Source organism: Callorhinchus milii, unplaced genomic scaffold, assembly GCF_018977255.1.
Source record: "Callorhinchus milii isolate IMCB2004 unplaced genomic scaffold, IMCB_Cmil_1.0 Scaffold12, whole genome shotgun sequence".
Taxonomy (NCBI): domain Eukaryota; kingdom Metazoa; phylum Chordata; class Chondrichthyes; order Chimaeriformes; family Callorhinchidae; genus Callorhinchus; species Callorhinchus milii.
Window position 1 is genome coordinate 11224491 of NW_024704753.1, and position 22870 is coordinate 11247360.

A 22870-nucleotide genomic window follows, 5' to 3' on the forward strand; every position below is an offset into this window, starting at 1 on the left:
CCAGCTCCAGCGGTGTCGGCAAAGGGCAGGTAAATGGGATTGAAAGGATTGTTCTTGAGGGAGCCAGCATAGACACAATAAACCAAATGGCTTTCTACTTTTCAGTAAATTTCTGTGGTTCTATGGGAGGATGTTCCTAGGAGCAGGACAGTGCAGTACTTGCACCCGAGCTGGGGGTGGGTGCCGAGGGTGGTGTGTACCAAGGGGAATGTTGGGTAGGAAAATGACCAAAAGTGCAATCAAACAGAAAGTCTTGACACAGACCTTGAAGGAGGCGAGGGAAGGGGTGAGTTGTATGGACTCCAGGATGGAGTCGCACAGAGTGGGAGAAGATAGGCAAAAGTCCAACCACTGATGGTGTGGCAGGCAGGTCAGGGGGCACGAACCACGCTGAGCGGAGGGGGCGGGTGGTTTATGGGGTTTTAGAAGGTCACAGAGATATGGTGAGTCAAGACTGTGGAAGGATGCAAAGGTGAGAACGAGGATCTTGAATTTAACATGCTAGGGGTGGGGAGCCAGTGGACAGATGAGGATGGGGGCAATAGGCTTGTGGAGTCTGGTGTGGGAAAGGACACAAGCTATATATTTCTGGCTTGTGGAAGAGTTGGGTAGTCCAGCGAGCAGAGAGTTGGTGTAGTCAAGCCTGGAAATTATGAATATAGTCTTGGTTACAGTATAATGGTTTATTTATGGTTTTCAGTGATGGGTCAACCAGATTATCACTTTCATGATGTTACTTTTACTTTTTTATTTTTATTTTCATGTTATTACAGTTTAATTCAACACAACAAATTATATTTGTATAGCACCTTTCACGTCGGGAGGATTTAGACAGTCAGGGATTTGGACCCGAGCAGGGGGGTGGGATCAGGAGGGGTGGATGGCAGGTGGAGTAGGAAAGTGACCAAAGGTTTGGTCGAAGAGGAGGGTCTTGAGACATGCCTTGAAGGAGGAAATGGAGGGAGCAAGGCAAAGGGACTGTGGGATTTCAGTGATGAGTCAGCCAGACCAATAACACTGTGAATTTACATATGAATGGATGTTACTTTTCTCAAATTTGAGCTTTCAGAAGAGCTACTTTTTGCAGGAAGTTGATATTTTGTTCAACAGGTATTTTGTCAAGCCATTTTGAATCGTTTTATTAACAGTCCCAGTTGCACCGATTTTTATTGGAACTATTTTTACATTGCCACATACAGCTGCATTCAATTTGTAGATCGATATATTTCCTGATTTTCTCCAGTTCCTTATTTTCACCTTGTAATCTTTTGGGGTAGCCACGTCAATAATAGTACAAGTACAATCTATTTGATTCTATTTGATTCTTTATGATTCTTTATGATTATTTGCCCCAAGGCTCTGGAATTCCCTTCCTTACTCCCTTCGTCTCGCTCCCTCTCTTCCTACTTTCAGGTCCTCATGAAGACCTTTCTTTTCGACTGCGCCTTTGGTCACCTTCCTCCCCCTCCCCCTGGCTCGGCCCCGGGATTCGTTACTGTGAAGCGCTCTGAGATGCCGTCCAGCGTGGAGGATGCTATATAAATCCAAGTTGTTGTATATCTGGTCTGTTACAGGTCAATGTCCTGTCTGTATGAACTTATGAATCCCAGATTATTGTGATGTTGTTTCTCAATGTCACTTTTGCTGGTTAATATTCATACCAGTTGGTCCTTACATCAATGTCAAAGTGTTTACAAATTGTCAAGTGAATATATTTAGCTACGTTATTATGCCTAACCAGATATTCTGACTGTGCTAGAGCTGGACATGACGACAATATGTGGCCCACTGTTTCTGGTACTCAATGACATATTATGCATTTTTATTATTATCATCTTTCTGTTTGTCCATCTTCTGAACAGATCTTTCAGTCCCATCTCTCTTTCTCTGAAAAACATCACATTGTCTCTTGAGCACATTCCTGTATTCAGTGTCCTTCCCTGTCTGTCAAAATTCTGCTGGTCTATTCCCTTTCAGGAGAAAACTCTGCCTGACTTCCCTGATTGTCCCAAATTTCAAATTGATGTTGTTTCTGTTTATTCACTGAACTATGCGTTTGGCTGCACTATGAGGGGTCACCTCAAAGTCAGTTGATTAATGTAAGAATGCCCTGTCATTTTTTCCATACCATATCAAGAGCAATGATATTATCCTTTGATATATTATGATATTAATTAAAGGGCAGAAAACAGTTATGTGCCCATTAATCCAAAGCTAGTCTTGCACTGGGAGTTATATATGCTAAACCCAATTCCCTGCTCCTTCCACAACCTTTTATAATACTGTAGTTCTGTATTTGTTTAAACCTGAGTTGCATTGCTTATTTTTTGTGGTTTATGCATACTCCATCTGCCTGTTCAGTTAGACATTAAAGGTCCCATAGCACTATTCGAAAAGAGAAACGAGTTTTTCCCGGTGTACTTACCAACAATTCCCCCAAATAAAATTGGTCATCCACTCAATGGTTGTTTGTGGGATGTTGCTGAGGTGTAAACTGGCTTCACAGGATATACTGTAAAGTGGAATGACTGCATTTTATGGGAAAACCATAAATAATAATAATAATAATAATCCTTGCATTTGATATAGCGCTTTTCACGTCGGGAGGACGTCCCAAAGCGCTTCACAGAACACACTGTAAAGTGAATTGACTGTATATTTGTGGGCGAACGCGGCAGCCAATTGCGCACAGCAATGTCCCACAAACAGTCGTGGATTGAAATGCAGTCATTCCACTTTACAGTATATCCTGTGAAGCGCTTTTAGATGTCTTGACTACATGATAAGACGCAATATCATGTCAGGCTCCACCACTGTTTAGCCCTCTGAGATGCAACCCTGAGGGAAGAGCCCTGTGTAAATGCAACTTGTTGTTATAATAATCCTTTCATTTTGATATTGTACCTATCACATTGTCTGGACGTCTCAAAGCGTTTCATGGAATTTTACTGTCAACTGTAATGATTGTCTATTTGTAGGCAAATGTGGCAGCCAATTGGCACACAAATGTGTCCTGCATGCAGCCACAATGGTGCTCATGCAGAAATAGGCGGATGGAACCTTAAAGTGAGCTAAAATTCATGCTGGCTAAATACTGTGCAGAGCTAGGGCATGTAGCCTCGGGACTCACGGAGAACAAATGAGATTTCATAGAAGCATCCAGCTTGTTTAGTGATGTGCAGCTAATTGGTAGATTAACAAGCTAACTGAATGGTATTCATTGCTCACAAAAGCAACCCACAGAGATGTGCTTTGGATGTGGCAGTGCAGCATAATACATCTCATCTGTCCAGGCATCCTCTGGGGTCTTCTCAACACAAAATATAATAATAATAATCCTTGCATTTGATATAGTGCCTTATCACATCTTCGAGATCCTCAAGTGCTTCACAGAATATACTGTAAAGTGAATTGACTGCATATTTTGTAGACAAAATACATATATAAATATATTTATACATGTCTCAAGACCTTTCTCTTTAACTGTATATAGATATATAAAGATATATTTAATATACAGACAAACTCAGGCCTGGTCAGCAGCTCAGGAATTCACTTCGACAGAGGATTTTTTTTCAAAAATTGAGTGTGAAGCTTTGTGAGCCAATCACCCCCATCCACGGCCACCTTCATTGGCTCTCCATCTCCCAGAGAATCAAGTTCAAATTCCTTGTCCTCACCTTTAAAGCCCTGCACGGACTTGCTCCTCCCTACCTGTGCATCCTATTCAAACTTCACCAACTTGTCAGCTTCCTCTGTTCTGCAAGCACTGGCCTGCTCCACGTCTCCCGCCTTACCTGCTCCACTATCAGAGGTCGAACCTTCAGCCTTTCTGCACCCAACCTCTTGAACTCAATCCCAGAGCCTCTCCACCTCCCACTCCCTTGCCTCCTTTGAGGCTGTTTTAGGATCTTTTTGATTGTGCCTTTGGTCATCTACCCTCCGCCAACCCCCTGGCCCTCCACCCAACCCCAGTTTAGATGCAAGTCCCTCAATGTCCAGTGCCTTGGGACATCCTCCTGATGTGAAAGGTGCTATATAAATGCAATATGTTGTTGAGTGTTCACAAAGGACTGTGCATTTCAGGTGCTGTGTTTCATCAAGCAGCTGGCAAAATCTTGATATGAGGTATACTGCACTGACAATTAGAGGAGGCCTCCTGTACTGTACAGTCAATACTCAGCTGAAGCAACCCAACTGTGCTGCATTGACTGAGTGAAGGCTATTGTGAGGAACATAGAGCAGAACACAGAGATTCCACTGATGGGCGAGAGGGTCAGCTTCCCATTCCACAGGATAGGGAGAGAAGAAATAAGATACCTCTTTTTAAATTAATGTTGAGCAGCTCACTTGCTCATTCCATTGGTCAGTGGGGTAAAACAGCAGCGTGATGCTGTGATGTGGGGATGGTAGGGTGAGTGTTGTGGAAGGTGAGATTGGTTGGGCCGAAGGGTCTTTTTCACCTAGACCAATCATCTTGTGACAACAACTTGTGTTTCTGAAGTATCCATGATGAAGGGTAACATCCCCAAGTGCTTCACAATAACGGGATCCCTCAAGCCCCCTCTATCCTCACATCAAACGCCAAGTGCAAAGAAGTCCTAGATTTCTTTGCTTCAAAGATTGAAAACATCCACTTGGCTGCATCATCCTCCTCCCACATGTCCCCTTCCACCCCACCCAGACCATCCACACTGCCTTCTTCCTCCACGGCTCCTGCCAACCTACCCTTCCTTGCCAAAATCCTGGAACACATTGTTGCAGTCAACTTCGGTCACACCTCTCCCTACATTCCCTCCTCAAGCCCCTGCAATCTGGCTTTTGCCCTGACCACTGCATAGAGACAGCACTTGTCAAAGACATAAACAATGTCCTCGCTATCTGTTATCAGGGCTCCCTCTGCCTCCTCGACCTCCTGGATCTCTCTGTCGCGTTCAACACAGTCGATCACGCCATCCTCCTCCACTGCCTCTTCTCCCTCACCCACATTAGTGGTTCGAGTCCTTCTTAACAAACCACCTCCAATTCATCTCAGCAAATGGTTTCTCTTCCCACCCCCACTCGGCCACCTGAGGGGTAACCCAAGGCTCTAACCTTGGCCCTCTTCTTTTCCTTAACTACATGCTCCTTCAGGGCGATGTCATCCGCATTCACGGGGTAAACTTCCACATGTATGCGGATGACACACAAATCTACTTTGCCTCCACCAGTACCAACTCCAGGTCCACCGATGTTCTATCAGCTTGTCTGGCAGACATCAGCGCTTGGATGAATGCAAACTTCCTGCAGCTGAATGTGGACAAGACAGAAGCCATACTCCTTGGCTCCCGTGAACGTCTTTGCTCCTACCGATCTAAATTCCTCAACCTCCCTGGGCTCTCCCTCAGACTCACCAAACCAATACGCAATCTAGGCATCCAGTTCGACCTCCAGCTGTCCTTCTTCCCCTACATCTGGGCCCTGACCAGGACCGCCTTCTTCCACCTCGCCTGAAAACGTTCCTCTTTGGCCACCTCCCCCCCACCGGCTCAGAGTCAGGCTCCGCCACTGTTAAGTGCTCTGAGATGCTACCCTGCGTGGAGGGTACTATATAAGTGCAAGCTGTTGTTGTTGTTTATTTTGTGAGGACATCCTAAGGTGCTGGACAATGAGGGGTTTGCACCCGAGCTGTGGATTGGCATGGTCGAAGAGGAAGGTTTGAGATGGGCCTTGAAGGAAGCAAGGGAGGGGGTGAGCCAGAGGGGTTCAGATGCAATCGAGCCCTGTTATAGCACACACTCAGATTTTATGGAGTGCAACTACCATGTTTTAATAATAGTGTTTCTGCTAAGAGGTGATCCAAGGGCATCAATTTAAGAGTATAGCTAAGATCTTGAAATACGAATCTCGAAAGTCTTTTTTCTTCCAGAGGGATCTCAGAACACAGATTGCTTTGTCAGGGATGACTGCTAAAGCAGAGCTAATGGGGTGTTTAAAAGCGAATTAGTTAAACAATTACCGAGGGAGGGTAGTAGCGTATCTGGGGAAGGAGCAGGAAATTGAGATTAGGATTAAAAACATGATCTGTGCATTTGATACCACGGCTTTCATGTCAGGAGGACATCTCAGAGCGCTTGACAGGATTCGATGTAAAGCGTAGTGACTATTATTGCAGGCCCATAGGAACAAAGACAAACACTGAACAATGGGTCACATAGCTTGCTACTGTATCGGACATTTTTGTGGTTCTATATATTGCGTACGTGTTGTATTTGCAATGCCAATGCAGTATATTGTAGAAATCCATTGGGCACCAAATTACTGAACTGAATTGGTTGGTACAGGAAATAAGGCTCCAGCAGCAATATCAAATAGATGCTTAATGGATGCAGTGCAAAATCTGAGACTGTTATTCTGACATATTCTTTCTAATCTCTTTGGACAAGAGCAGCCATATTTCATCCAATCATCAATAATTAACGTCAGATCTTTTCACAGCTATTCACGTGGATCTGAAATGAGATCAAAGTGGTCACCTTCAGAAGAACTTGCTCTGATTTCGGTGCCTCTTTCAGAATACAGAAAGAAGCCTTCATACTCAATTTACTGCATTGTAGCTCAACTGTAATCAGATCACACATTACTCTTTGTCATTGAGTCTTTTTACTTCTAAATCCTTATTGCAGTGTTCAGATGAATTAAAAAATAATAATCCTTGAACTCGATATAGCAGCTCATCCCCTCATCGAGATTTCTCAAAGCACTTCATAGGATTTACTGCAAAATGTAGTGACTTTATTTTGAAGGCGAACATGGCAGCCAATTTGCACTCAGCAATGTCCCACAAAGAGCCATGAAATGAATGATCAATTTTATCTGGGGGATAGTTGGCCAGGACACTGGGAGAAACATCCTTCTCTTTACAAGTAATGTAAACTGGGATCTCAGTTTAACATCTCATCCGAAGGATGGCACCTCAAACAATGCAGCAGCCCCCACACCCCAGCGCACTGGAGTGTCATCTTAGACTGTGTGCTGAAAGCCCCAATATGGGGTTTGAACCTCAACTTGAAGAGAAAAACTCTTTTCAAATAATGACATTGGGTTTTTAACATCCACCTGAACAGGCAGACCGGACCTTGGTTTAATATCTCCTAATAATAATCCTTGCATTTGATATAGTGCCTTATCACATCATTTCAAAGTGCTTCACAGGATGTACTCTAAAGCATAGTGTCTGTGTATCTTGTGGGCAAACATGATAGCCAGTTTGCGCAGATCAATATCCCTCAAACAGCCAGGAGTACCAGAACCTCGGTTTAATGTCTCATCCGAAGAACGGCATCACTGACAATGCAATTCACTTTCAGTACTGGCATTGGAATGTCAGTTTAGACTATGTGGTTCCATGTCCCGACTTGGGGGCTCGAGCCCACAATCTTCTGACTGAGGGGCGAGAGTCCTACCAGTGAGTCAGGTTAAGGGTGGCACCTCTGACAATGCATTTTTTTCCCAGCACCAGCCTAGACTATGCAAGTACAAAATCTTGACGTGGAGCTTGAACCCATAACCTCTGACTCAGAGGTGAGACTGTTACCAACTGAACCAGGCAAATACCTTTTATGTAGTCATATGGATTAATAAAGCTCCCAAATGAGTAACTCACCATGTATCTGGGCTTTCATCCAACTGTCTATCATCTGAGCTGCCTTGCGGTTGTACTACAATATGTTGAAATTAGTTATAGAACATAGTTTAACAATTCTCTTGTGTGTTTCTTGGTTACATTAACAAACTCCCACAAGCATCAATATTGACATCAAATGTGGCTCAGAATGGGATCAGGGTTTTGCAGTGAATTTATCAAATGCCAGCAAAGTACCTTGTATCTGTCAAAACATCCGAGATTAATGTAGGATGCCGAGAGGAAGAAAGAACTTGTATTTTCAAGGTGCTTCTACTGGTAAAGTGCTTCACAGTAATTATTGTCACATCTAGTGATATTTTTTGGGGGCAACTGTTATGAAGTGTTTTGACTGTTCTCATTGTTCTACCTGTGCATTCATTCCCACCTTTCCCTAAATCCTTCTCTCACCCAACTGTTCATGAATTTTCTAGTCACATTGGGGATTCAGATTAATTTTGACCGTGGCACACTGCCACTTCTATTAAACGCCGACGTGAAAGGTTTGATATCAATATAAATTTGTATTGTATTGAGAAAAGGTAATGCTGGACTTTTAATGAAGAAAGTCTTTCTTTAATTCAAGGTGATGAGTAATCTGGCAGGATTTCTATTTCCTGACGAGATTTGAGGCTTATTGTCTTTTACCGCTTTAACCAGTGAAGCACTGATTTAGTGAAGATGTATTGATGGGGGTTGGGAGGAAGGGGGGGGGGGGGGGGGTTGGGGGGAATTGACCACTTGGCAAAACTTTTTTAAAATCCATTGTTATCTATTTAAGGTAAACAGATGGTTTCTCAAAGGCAAGCTATGCGATTTTAGCTGGTTAGACTCCAGGATTTACCGCAATCCACACTCTGGGGGTCCCCAAGCCTTGGCTCTTAGCAACCTATACCTAATACTTTCTGGAATTAGGTAAGCAGGATGTGTCCCTCCAAGGAGAGAGTGTGCATTCCATTCCAATAAAATCTCTAGAATTTCCACGTATAGGTGGGATGCATGCAATTCTTAGTTTGGTTTGGATGCTCTTAATTACGTGTGTGTCTTTCTCTCCTCTCTAATTGTGTCTCTCTCTCCTTTCTCTCTGATTGTGTGTATGTCTCTCGCTCTCTTCTCTATAATCACACTTCAGTATGACCCCAGAGTTTGCTCTCTGTCTCTCAAATTGTGTACATTTATCTACCTCTCTCCTCTCTCTAATTCATAGAATTGTAGAATTATACAGCACAGAAGAAGACCATTTAGCCCATCGTGTCTGTGCCGTCTCTTTGAATAGAACTACCCAAATCAATCCCACTCCCCGCGCTCTCCCCATAGCCCTGCAAACTTGACCTCCCCAAATAATTATCTACTTCTCCCTTAAAAATTGTTATCGAATCAGCTGCCACCATCCTTTAAGCCATGCATTCCAGATCCGAACAATTCACTGTGTGAATCAATTTCTCCTCACTTTCCCTCTGTTTCTTTTAGCAACTATTTTAAATTGGTGTCCTCGAGGGCAGGGAGTCATCTCACTCAACTCCTGTTAACCCTGCAACTCAAAGCCCTAACGGGTAGGGTGGTCCTAGCTGAACAAGTAGTGGGAAAGCTCGTCAGACAGCAATATCAATGGCAAACTGTATAGTTTTAGCTGGTTAGACTCCAGCAGTATCCAGACTCACATTCTTGGGTCCCCAAAGCTTGGCTCTTGCCAATTTGTGCCTAACACTTTCTGGAATTAGATAAGCAGGATACTTCACTCCATTCCAACAATCTATCTCTGGAATTTCCATATCTAAATGGGATGCATGGAAATCTCAGCTTTACTACTTTACTACTTTTCCTAGCTTAGTATCATCTGCAAACTTCAAAATTACACTCCCTATACCCAAGTCCAGGTCATTTATATAGATTAAACATTGTGTTATCTCGCTCCTCTCTCTAATTATATGTCTATTTCACTCTCTCAGTACCTGTCTTTCTGCCATGTCTCTGACATGCTAATCGTGTGCTTCTTTCCCTGTTGGTTTGAGGGAGACAGAACCACATACAGTTTATACAGTTTATCTTTGAATGTGTACCAGTAAAACATTTGAACACCATCTCAAAATATACTATTAAATCTCCTGTATACATGCATCATTTGGAGAAAGTGTCATGAACTTTGCATTTTTTATTTTCAATAAAACAAACTAAATAGAGACAAAAGAAGATAAGATTCTGACCACCCTACGCTTTCTACCTACACAATAATCAAACTCATAAATATTCAGACAGTTGCTGCAAGTGTGAGAAGCTTCACTGAACCAAAATGTTATCGGAGGTAGGACAGATTTTACCGAGGGCAAATCATGATGTGCTGCTGCCCTGAAATTCCACTCAGTCTTTGCCTGTTTGGACTATTTTGTCTTAAAATTAGAATGTTGCAGATTTGTGGAAACATCTTTAATTCAGTTTTAATTTGGAATGTCAAGTTTTCTTTAAAAAGAAAAACTTCAAAAGTTCCAAGTATGTCAGCCTGGCTCAGTCATTGGCACTCTTGTTTCTTAAGACCTTAAGACTTGAAAAATGTATAGTCAGTCCCAAGGCTGGTACTGCAGTGCAATGCCAGGGTTTGCTGGATTGTCAGAGGTGCCATCTTTCAGATGAGACACTAAACCGGTGCTCTGTCTATGCCTGTTCAGGTGGATGTTAAAGATCCCATGGCATACACTTAAACCCCAGGTAGTCAATACTGGCAGTAATTGTTTGAAAATCATTTTGTTGTACTATTTAAGCTGGCACTGAATCCTTAATACTGTGATTGGGTGACAGTAGGGTGGGTGTTCTGAAGGGATGAGATCGTATTGGGATAGGGATGAGGTCCTTCTTCATCCGACCCAATCTTGTGATATTGTGATTTGGAATAAGCCATGATCTAATATAATGATGGAACAGGCACAAGGGGCTAAATGGCCTACACCTGTTCCCATATTCCTATGAACCTAGGGAATAAACTATTTTCTGCTCAGGGGATTCAAACAAGCTGAGTCAAAGTCAATCTCCCTGGCCACTGTGAAGGCTGCTCGTCATGGCGTTGGTTGAGAGTTAGCAGTTTGGAGTCTATACGCACACATGCCCACAGAAATTTTATTTGAAATGTTTTTGTTTTGAGCCCGGTTCAGCTAGTAAGCCGACGGTTATTGTTTTCAAAAAGAGAGTTTCTCTGTCCCAGTGTCCTGACCAATAATTCTCCAGAAAATGGCTAACAATCTGGGAAGTTTGTTAGCCATTTTGTATACCAACTGTCATTTACCTTACATGATCTGCTTTGACATTTGCATTCCTCACACTCTGAAGGATTTTTTTTGCTCAACCGGGCGTCTGATGCACGTGGAATCCCATCACCATCCTTAAGAATATCCAAACCAAACTAAGAATTGCATGCATTCCACCTACACGTGGAAATTCTAGAGATGTTATTGTAATGGAATGCACACTCTCTCTCTGGTGAGATGCATCCTGCTTACCTAATTCTGGAAAGTATTAGGTGCAGGTTGGCAAGAGTCAAGGCTGGGGGACCCCATAGTGCGCATTGGGGTACTGCTGGAGTCACCAGCTAAAACCACATAGCTTGCCATTGATATCACAGTCTGGCAAACTTTCCTGCTGCTTGTCCACCTAGGACCAACCTACCCCTCTCTGAAGGCTTTTGCTCACAGGGTCAACGAGAGTTGCGTGGGAAAAGTACCTGCCCCCAGTGACTGGTCTGCCCATCCAAGTCCTGCGATGAGTCATTAACTGTGCTGTCATTAACAGTGCTCTGGACTACTGCGGACCGACCTGGCTCAGGAACTGGACTAGAGACCATCGCAGACGGTTAGCTCAATTCTGACATTCTATTGTGAAACATGTCACCTTGGAGTCATTTCAGTTCCAAAGAGGCGCTGTTCAACCTACACCCCCCCGCCCCCACTCACCTCACCTAACAAAGGAGAACCGACTCAAAAATTTCTATTATGTTGTTTTGCATAATGATAAGGCAAAACAATCCAACAGCAAGTGGTTTCTGGATATTACTGTTGTGAGTCAAAGGACCATAAAGACTCTAGCACAGAAGAAAACCATTCATCCCATAGTATCTGTGCCTTAGCTACCTGTATAATCATCCTTCATTACTAATCCTACCTTTTAGCTCTTTCCCTGTACAGTATTTCTTAATCTTAATTTTTTGAATTGATGCAACAATAACAACAACTTGCATTTATACAATGGCCTTCAAGCCGGATAGAATCTCAGAGTGTTTAACAGTGGTGGAGCTTGATGCTGAGTTGGGGAGATGGGGTGGTGACCATAGGCACGATCAAAGAGGAAGGTCTCAATAGCTACTGGTGCTAGCGAATTTCACACTCCAACAATTCCCTTGAGTGATGAGAGTATTTCTAACCTTAAACTCCACCCCAAATTTTGTCTCACTCCTTTTCCTGTCTTTTCCTCAGCTGTCTGCCTTGTGCTGGGCTGCATGATATTCCCCGATGGATGGGATTCCGAAGCGGTTAGACACATGTGTGGAGAGAAAACGGGGAAGTACACACTTGGAAACTGCTCGGTGCGTTGGGCCTACATCCTGGCTATCATCGGCATCCTGGATGCATTAATCCTCTCCTTTCTGGCATTCGTGCTTGGAAACCGTCAGAACGACCTCCTCCAGGAAGATCTCAAAGTTGATAACAAAGGTGAGTTCCAATTTCTGAACTGACTAGTGGCTTGTTTCAAATGGCGAATAGCTGCTTATTTTAGCGATACTGGCAGGCGAGCTTTATACGGCTCAGAATATGGGCTTCGTGGGTTAGTGATCTAACCATGAACTGTCATGGTGATACTCTGCACGCCTGTGTTGTTGTGTTATGATATATATTGTCTTTAGATTGTCCTGCAATCAATTCCAGATTATTTCTCACTAAACCTGCAGTGACGACTTTACAATTGTTCATTAGCCTGTGTGAATGTCATCGCACATCACTGACATAGCATGCATCCGCATTGCCAGCCACTGAAACCAGCACACAAAGGGAATCGTTAGGCAATATACAAACTTGCCTACCAAGTACCAATTTCTGTACCAAGTGGCTTCAAGGCTGTTATCTGATCTCTGGTTCTGATGATTAAATCTGCTCAAACTTTGCTCTCTTTGCTGATGCTCCCAATTAGATCAACCTGAGATCATTTACGGAAATTCATTCCATCAGCTGTGTCCTCGCTTGTAGTTTGTGCAGCTTACTCCCAGTTATCCTTTAGCATCAATCTTCCAAATGCTTTGATTAGTTATAAGCCTTGCTCCCATATAAAGTCTCCGTTGTTCCCTTCCAAAATCATCTGTCCTTTGATTTAGATCCCAGCCTGTAACCCACTCGCCGGTATCAACAATTCTCCATAAACAATCCAAACCCGTGGACACGATCACAGTCATTACATTACCTTGTCATTACAATGATGGTAGTTGGTTGTTCTGCTGGTCAATGAAATCATTTTCACTCCCACAGAACAAAATGTTTCTTTTAAAGATGTACTAGAGGTGTTGATAGATTGTGGTAATGAGCAGGGGATGTAGGGAGCAGTCTGCAGCCTTTGTAATTACTGACAGTCAGTTGTGATTGTTCTACCTTTGTAGTGCATTGTGTTTCAAAGCTCAGGCAAAAACCTCATTGATGGCAAGCTCCTCCATAGCCAGTAAACTGATCCACAAACTCCACCCCCCCTCTCCTAGGCTCCCTTTAGGCCAGAATATGGGCTTCCTGATCTCAGGTTAGGTCTAAAATTTACCTTGACCCGCCCCAGTGGAGGGAAACACAGTGAGCTAAAGTTTTCAGGGGCTGATTGCTTCCAGTGACCCCTGTTGTTGGAAGGTGTATAAGGATATCTGGTGAACAGGCTTGACTGCGACGCCAACCCCCGCCCCCCAAGTCACTCGTGTTTCCAAGTCACTAGCCAGAACCACCCAGACAGCTTCCTGTGGTGCCGGCCTGACTCCCTAGTTCTGGACTCAAGCCTCAGAAACTACTCAGACCTAAAAAGCAATTGAATCACTGCACTCTGAGGCCACCATATCTTCCAGTTTTGGGCCGATGGTCACTGAGCTGAGACAGCAGGAATGCCACATGCGTGGGTTAGAATTATGTGTGTGTTTCGTCTTAAGCAATAAAGTTAAACTTCAACAAATAACTTGAATTATAACTCACATCATTTACATTTCCAATCCTGCTTTAACAAAATTGAAAGATGCGTTTGACCATATGTTTCTCAAGTTACATTAAAATATGTATTTTTGGATTTTGATATGAATATAATTCCAAACATGGAGATAAAATGGAAAGGGCTTGTTCAGAGGAGTTGCCGCCTAATCCCTCAATATGAAAATATTTATTGAGAAAATGTTTAGATCTGATATTTTTTATTTAAATATGGTATGCATATTTAAGTTGTCTCTTTGTATCCTACTAGAGTGCGTAGTTAGACCTAGTGTGCCTCTTTAGACTCTCATGCCCTCTGTTAACTCTTTAGTTAGGCCTAGTGTGTGCTTATCTGAATCTGCAGCCTAATTAAACATTGACAATGTTGCAATTCTACAACTAGGAAATTAAGAAATGTTGAGATTTGTGTTCCTGTTTTTAAGCACATCAGTGATCATACAGCAAGCACAATACCTCGCTGCTCAATCTCTGGAACATTCTTGACTTAATTTGTATCCATTGGGTGTTAACTCACTGAGGGAAATGCAAGTGCACATTTCCTCGCAATGAGAGGTTGAGGAGAGCTTATGTAATGAGGAAAGATTGAGCTCTAAGCATGAACGCAAGGGGAAAAGGAGGATGTGTAAGATACATAACGGAGAATGTTAAATCCCAGGCGGTTGTTCAGATTTGTCACTTGGTTAGATATGTTTATTCGCAGTGCTGGCGCCAGGAAAACTGCTGTATTCCAGCACTGCAACAGTAAACCAACTGAGCCGGAATAAGAAAAATTAGATAAATGGCATTTGGCAAGTGGTTAAAGGCAATGTAAGAATGTTTATCATAGAATTATATAGCACAGAAGGAGGCCATTCGTCCCATCGTGTCTGTGCCAGCTTTTTGAAAAGAGCTTCCAAATCAATCCCACTCCCCCACTTTTTCCCCATAGCCCTGGAAACTTGTCCTCCCCAAATAATTATCTACTTCTCTCTTAAATGTTGTATTGAATTGGCTTCCACCAACCTTTCAGGCAATGCATTCCAGATCCGAACAACTTGCCAGAAAGATATTCAGCAACAATAACCTTATAAAGGAAGTCCAGGAATCTGATTACGTTACTCTCTGATGCTTCTTTTCAGTGCTTTGCATTGTGCAATAGCAAAGCAGCAGCAGACTCCAATAATTCATATGTTATTAATATAACAATTATTAAACACTCAAACAATGGGTTTTAATGTTTGAAGTACTTCCTAAGGCTGGCTCAAACCCCCAGGTGCGAAGTTAACTCATTATTTAACTACTTCATGTATTTCAAAGATTATAGAAAAAACACAGAAATTGCTAGGTAGAATAATTTGAGGCAGATTAAAATGTTACTGTGAAAATATAACATAGTCTAGATATTGATATGGTTTGAACATTCAGCCTCATCAATCTAATGCATTGTTCAAGCAGTTTAGGAAACAGCAAGCAATATTTGGGAGGTTTAGAATTATATGCATTTTGCCCCGTTTCCATGTGTTAGGTGGTTATCAAAGTGTGTCACCATTTGTGGATTCTTCCTGAAGATTGTGTAGGTGCAAATGGTCTTCACCAGCAGTGAGTAGTAGGTTGGAGATTAGAAGCGTTGTGTTGCTGACGGCCTGAGGAAGAAAGTGGCTGCCAACCTCACAACTGAAACTGCACCATCCATTTAGGGCAGATAAACATCGTGTGAGCCTGACTGACCTTTGCCTTCTGTTTTGTGTTGAAGTATTCACGAATAATAAGAACGTAAGGAACAAGAAAAGGCCACTCGACCCATCGAACCCTCCACAGAACGTGTACAACTTGCCCTATCAAGGACCTTACCCAGCCCACTCTTTCTCCCAAGGGAGACAGCCAACCACAGGTAAAGCTCCAGGCAGATACATTTTTGTGAAATTTACTAGCCCTCCAGTAATGAAGAAAACGTGAATATCAATACAGCATCAAAACCTACACTTCCAACAAACTACGTCCACAAGCAACTCACCTCTCATGCCAGCAACATGGGAACCAAAGTGTTCTGTAGAATATTTTATCTCCTGTCTTTCTTTATGCTGTAAGACGCAATCCCCATCCCTATAGTAACTGTGTCCAGCTCCTTTCCTATTGCTTCTGGTAGCCTCTGCCGATATTATCCACCCTACTCTGAAGATTCATTAAAACTCCTAATGTATCACTCCAATTCAGTGATACTGAGATCTATATGTTAAGAACATAAAGTGTGAAATGAAAAAAACAAAAAGGCCATTCAGTCTATCAAGCATGCTCCTTCCATTGACCACACAAACATAGGCTAGCACCAGATATCCTGAAAAGTTTCTGGATAAATATTCTCTCAATCCCATATATTCCAAAGATAATCAAGAAAAACTCCAAAATTTACTTCCATCCCCAGAATTCAGCCCTAGCTTCTTTCCTTCAATAGACAACTCAAGTCTCCTCCGCCTGATCAGGTGAATGTTAAAGAAACAATTTGAAAATGGGTCAACTCTTCTCCAGATAAATTGGTCTTTCACTTCATGGCTGTTTGTGGGATCTTGGTTTGCGAAAGTTGGCTGTCACATTTGCCTACAAAATACACAGTCATTACACTTGACAGCAATTACCTTGAAGTGCTTTGAGGTTTCAATGTTATAGGTGCCGTATCCAATGCAAGGATGATCCTACCTTTATCCATCTTTCTAGGTTCAACAACACAGAACCCATTGTGTCCTGTGGAGTATCTGCACCTATCTATGAATCCTCCAGTGCCATTCTGAAGCGTTTACTTATACAGTTCTTTCTGAAAGAGTTCATTGACACAGCATCATCTGCTTTTATTGGGATTCTGTTCCATATATCCTCTACTCTCTCTTGTGTGTGAATTGGCGGCAGCATCACCATCCAAGGATTCACATTCCATCTCACTGAGTCAGCACGGAACCTTGGTGTCTTGTTTGACCGTCAACTGTCCTTTCTACCCCACATCCATGCCATGTCCTGCTCTGCCTTTCCCCACCTCCGCCACATCGACCCGGCTCTGCTACTGCCTCACCCCTCAGGCTGCTGAAAACCTCATCCATGGGTTTATCACATCTAGGCTCAACTACGTCAACTTCCTGGTTGTCAGCCTTCCCAATTCTTACCTCCACAAGTTGCAGATCATCCAGAACTCTGCAGCTCGTGTCCTCTCCCGCACCAGGCTCCGTGACCCTATCACCCCCACCATTGCTCAGCTCCACTGGCTTCCCATTCCCCCAGAGGATAGAGTTCAAAATCCTCATCCTTGACTTCAAGGGACTCCATGGCATTCCTCCTTCCTACCTCCCCGACCTGCTAACCCCTTATCAACCTGTCCATTCCCTCTGCTCAGCAGGCTCCGATCTGCTCCATGCCCCCCGCCAGGCCCGTTCCACTATTGGTGGTTGGGCCTTCAGCCTCTCTGCCCTCACCCGTTGGAACTCCACATTTCCTTTGCCTTCCTCCCTCCCTTCCCTTCTTCAAGGCACATATCAAGACCCTCCTCTTCAACCATGCCTTCGGCCACCCTCCTACTCTCCCTGCCTTCCACCCTAGCTGATCCTAATCCACCTGCTCAGGTTCAAATCTCTGACTGTTTAGCCCCTTGGGACATCCTCTCGATGTGAAAGGTGCAAGACAAATGTAATTTGGTATTGTATTGGTCAAGAGGGGGAATTCTTCTGATTTTTTGTGCTTTTTTTTTAACCATGACCATGTCCTCACACCATCTTAAATCTTTAGATTATTTACGTGCATTATTTGTGCAACTTGTTTTAAAAACCTGGATCATGTTCCTCCCTCAATCTTCATTTACTGCTCACAATTCAGAGCCAGAAGTCTCAGAATCATCCTAGTTGATCTTCCCTGAATCCTCTCAATACCCTCATGAAGTATAAGTACAAGTATAAGTACAAATCTGGCCACGCCAAGGTTAGAATAACTTCTATTGACTTGTAACTAAAGGCTTTGATGGCAGCTTTATCATAGAATCATAGAAGCATAGATTTATACAGCTCAGAAGGAGGCCATTTGGCCCACCGTGTCTGTGCTGGCTCTATGAAAAAAGCTATCCAGATCAATCCCACTCCCCCACTCTCTCCCCATAGCCTTGCAAACTTATCCTCCCCAAATAATCATCTACTTCTTTCTTAAAAGTTGTTACCGAATCGTCTTCCACCAACCTTTCAGGCAATGCATTCCAGATTCAAACAACTCGCTGTGTGAATCAATTTCTCCTCACCTTCCCTCTGCTTCTTTTAACAACTATTTTAAATCGGTGTCCTCAAGTTATCGACTTAGCCACCAGTGGAAATAGTTTCTCCTTGGTAACCATATTGAATCCCCTCATAATTTTGAAAACTTCTATTAAGTCCCCTCTTAACCTTCTCTGCTCGAAGGAGAATAATCCCAGCTTCTCTCGCCTCTCCTGATAACTGAAGTCCCTCATTCCTGGTACCATCCTGGTAAATCTCCTTTGCTCCCTCTTCAATGCCTTAACATCCTTCCTAAAGTGTGGTGCCCAGAACTGAACACAGTCTCTCGCTGAGGTCTAACCAGTGTTTTATAAAGGTTCATCGTAACTTCCTGACTTTTGTATTCTATGCCCCTATTTATAAAACCAAGTATCCCGTATGCTTTTTTAACAGCTTTATCTACCTGTCCTACCACCTTCAAAGATTTACCTATATGAACCCCCAGGTCTCTCTGTTCCTTCACCCCTTTAAGATTGTACCATCAGCGTATACTGTCTCTCCTCATTCTTCCTCCCAAAATGCATCACTTCGCATTTCTCCACATTAAACTTCATCTGCCCCGTGTCTGCCCATGTTACCAGTCTGTCAATGACCTCTTGCAGTCTACTGCTATATCCTCCCCACTGTTTACTTCTTTTCCTAACATAATATCATCTGCAAACTTGGAAATTGTACTCCCTGTACCCAAGTCATTTATATAGCTCACAAAACAGTTATCCCAATACTGACCCCTGGGGAATACAACTGAACACTTCCCTCCAGTCAGAAAAATAACCTTCACCCCCACTCTCTGCTTTCTGTCTCCCAGCCAGTTCTGTATCCATGCTCCATTGTCCCTTTAATAATAATCCTTGCATTTGATATAGCGCTTTTCACGTCTTCTCGATGTCTCAAAGCGCTTCACAGAATAGACTGTAAAGTGAATTGACCGTATATTTGTGGGCGAAATGCGGCAGCCAATTGCTCACAGCAGTGTCCCACAAACAGTTGTGGATTGAAAATGACCAATTTATTATTGTTTTGGAGGGATTATTATTAGGCGTGTGGAGTAAGGAAACTTGTCCAAGGTTTCGCCCTGCCTGGAATTGAACCCAGGTGTCTCGCTTGCAAGACAAGTGCTGTAACCACTGAGCTACAGGACTCCATACCATGGGCTTCTATTTTGTTGACAAGTCAATATAGCACTTTATCAAACGCTTTTTGAAAATCCACATGAACTACATCAACTGCACTACCTTCATCCATACTCTCCGCTACTTCATCAAAAAACTAGCTTGTTAGAAATATTAACCTTTAACAAATCCATGTTGGCTGTCCTTTATTGGCCCATATTTTTCTAAGCGTAAATTTATTTTGTCCTGGATTATAGTCTATAGAAGTTTTCCAACTACTGACACTAAGCTGACTGGCCTGTAGTTCCCAGGTTTATCCTTTATCCATCTTTGGTGCTGTGCCATTCTTCTGAATCTAAATATGTTGTTGTGAAGTGAAAGTACCAAAGGAAGACTCCAATTAGAATCTTACTTGTGATATGAATTGAGTATCACACTATGGAACAATCATCTGCTGTTCAAATCTCTTTATGCTCATGGAGGAAGTTCCACAAATATTCACCTACAATTGCTTAGATCATTCCCTGAACAAGTCCACGACTATAGCAATGGTGGATAGTCTGTTGGAAAGAGCAGCCTTGATGAGCAAATGCCTTTTCCTCCTTCGTATGACAATAATCTTAACACAAATTAACTAAGTGTAACTCAACACAAGAAACATTATATTTGAAATATTCTCCTAATGTATAATAATTTCTCAGTAACTCTATCCTGTAGCAATGAAACTCTTGATTACATTTTTACTTTTGCTGAGCGTTTGTTTTTTAACGTCCTTACTGAGGAATGTTGTTGGCTCATATAACACAAAAATCATACAATTATACAGAACAGAAGGAGGACATTCAGCCCATCGTATCTGTGCCAGAAGCAAGTTGTTGAAAATCACCCTTTGAGATCCCTGGATGAGCTAATGGATAAAATCTCAGCACCCAATTCAGAAGGTCCCATGGTTGACTCCTGATAATACACTGAGTTGGCTGATCAGGGAGGACTGTAATTAGGCTCAGCACCTTAGGGTCAGGGTGGGAGCAAACTCAGCCAGAGTAAGCCCTTCTGTTTGCTGCCCCTTCCCCTCGCTGGCATATTGTGTGCAAAGATTTGGTGAAGACAGTTTCAACTCTTGGATCAGGGCTCGTACATTTGGGGAAGACCCTGGAGGACGGCGACACTCTCCCCAGCAGAGGTGAAAAGGAGTCAAAACGACTTCCAGAGTGGAGAGGTGATTTGTGGGGGGTGGAGTTGGTGAGCTTTGTTGTAAAAATGCCACCCTACAATAATGTATCATTTGCCCGTCAGTCAAATACTAGCTAAGAAATCACCATGAAAAAAGAAAACAAGTAGGTCATTCCCTATTTGATTTAAAAATATTTTTTGACCCTTATGATGTGTTGCTGGCGCCCAGAGTTTTCTTGCAAATGTATACACTTTACAGTCACTGTCAATACCCAGCCTCAAACACCACAAATGGGTGACATCACAGTCAGTGCCAAATCACAGCAGCAGTCACTTGTCTAGTGCTGTTGTTCCAAAATGCTTCATCTCTCCTATATTCTGTTAATGATGTGCTATCTTAGAAATCACATTGACAGATGGACCCTATACCCTCCACTGACAGCCCAAAAGTGAGTACTAACTCCGTACATCACGGATTCCTGGCAATGGGGAATTGTCATTCGGGTGATTTTACACAATTTCAATGCATTTTATTTCTACCAAATTACATTTTGTGATTACGTTTTTACAGCATATTTTCAGTGCATCTCCACGATTCCCCTGCCCCCCTCCCCCCCCATCCCACTTCAGCATTTGGCTTACACATCACTTTTTTAACAGTATCCTTTAACACCTCTGTGGTGTGCAGCAATTGGAGAACACACATTGGATTGCAGGTGTTAAACAGGAGTTGAATCAGTAATCTGGGGAAAAAGATTGGTTTAACAGAAATTTATAGCTCAAATGCTTCAATTACCAGAGCAGTTTCAACTTCTATTCATTTAACAGTCATCTTTTCCATCAGAAAACTTACTCCTCAATCTTTTATGTTATTGCTTCCCTCACCCTCTGGCACAACCAGTCCCCAGGAGAGTCAATGTTGACCATCTGCGGCAAGGTTTACCAAGTCAGCCAACCTCAGCTACCAGGGATTCATTAGAGAATGGGTTAATCACAGCAGCTCACTTCACAGTAGTCCGAAGATCCACAGGGAGGAAACTCAATCCTATTGGAGTTACCACAAATCAATGAATGGTGCAGATTGCTCGAGGGGCAATTATGGTTTTGGTGTTACTGACCAACCAAGCAGCTCAGTGAATGGTTTACAGCTGAGGGACTGCAGGCCTCATTGTACGTTACACTGATCAGTCATCCTGGCCCAATGCTCCCATTCATTTCAGTAACAGTACTGAAATGGGAGTGTTTTCAGTGCAGTGCTTACTCCTGTACAGAAAGGGTGCAATGGGAAGGGGTTGCTTTAAGTCGGACTGATTTATTTGTGCTTCTTATAAGGACAAACAATTCATTACATTTATTGTTTTTTTAATTTCTATTCTCTTTCAGATTTCACCGGTGCCGCGGTAAGTGGATACCATGTTATTTCATGTAATCTCGTTTGTCGAACACAGCAGTGCAGCACCAAATACAGACTCCCAAATTAACACCAAACCTGGCTTAACATGTTCATTGAAAACACACATGGTTCAAAAATGAGAAACAGTGATGTATTCGACAAAGCTAAATATCCCTTTTGCAAATTGACTTCCATTCCATGCTAGAAAATCTGTTTTACGCGGACTTTCTTTTCAGTTAGAACTAGTGGAGTAGTCAAGATTCAACCTACACCTTTCTTTCCCCCACTCCTTTAGGTCCCTCCATGCTCTGTGTCACCACACTGCCAAGACGGTGGGCAGGTGCCTCACCAGACCACTGCCAATGCTTCTCTCCACCTGAGCCACTACGGGATAGCTTAATCCCTGTCAATTATTTAACCTAGTATATTTTTCTCTCCACTTCTTTTGCCTGGTAACCTTGGACATCAGGAACTTGCCAAGTGGCAATAACATATGCAAAATCTCCATTGTACCACTCTGTATAACAGAAGAGCAGATGATACTGTGTATAATGTAAATACAGTAAAATATATATGTATATATTACTGCAGATACAGTAGTCGGGATATTAAAGTTTGTGAGCATATCTTGTCTTTTCAAGGGTACACAGTACCATGTGCAGATTATAATTGCAGGAATGTTTATAATTATAAAACATTATAAATGTATGCCTGTTCAGGAGTACTTGAAAGAGAAGGGAGTTTCTCCCAGTGTCCTGGCTAACAATCCTGCACATAAAATTGGTCACTCACTTTGTGGCTGTTTGTGGGTGGTTGTGCGCAAATTGGCTCTCAGAGACATTGAGAAATTCTTGACGTGATAAGCATTTTTATATGGGAGTCTATTACCATATACTGTTTATAGGGGAAGGTATAGGGTACATTATGTGTTGTAAATATAGACAGTGTAAATTGTGGCAGATGCAGTTTCTTGTATAATGTAATACAAATTAATTATCTTGTATGTATTATATAGAATTTCCATACATTGTGTGTATTATACAAGGAAACAGTATGTTGTG

At 42.6% G+C, this 22870-nt stretch overlaps 1 protein-coding gene across 1 annotated transcript in view; it reads left to right on the plus strand.

The window, feature by feature from the left end:
• Positions 1 to 22325, plus strand: part of lhfpl4a (LHFPL tetraspan subfamily member 4a) — a 68129-nt gene extending 45804 nt beyond the window's left edge. Inside the window, exons 2-5 of the mRNA XM_007890248.1 lie at positions 12121 to 12357; positions 15605 to 15742; positions 21800 to 21816; positions 22105 to 22325. Coding sequence (XP_007888439.1) covers positions 12121 to 12357; positions 15605 to 15742; positions 21800 to 21816; positions 22105 to 22209 — 497 coding nt within the window. The 3' untranslated portion in view covers positions 22210 to 22325. The remainder of the gene's footprint in view (positions 1 to 12120; positions 12358 to 15604; positions 15743 to 21799; positions 21817 to 22104) is intronic.
• Positions 22326 to 22870: the final 545 nt, after the last annotated feature.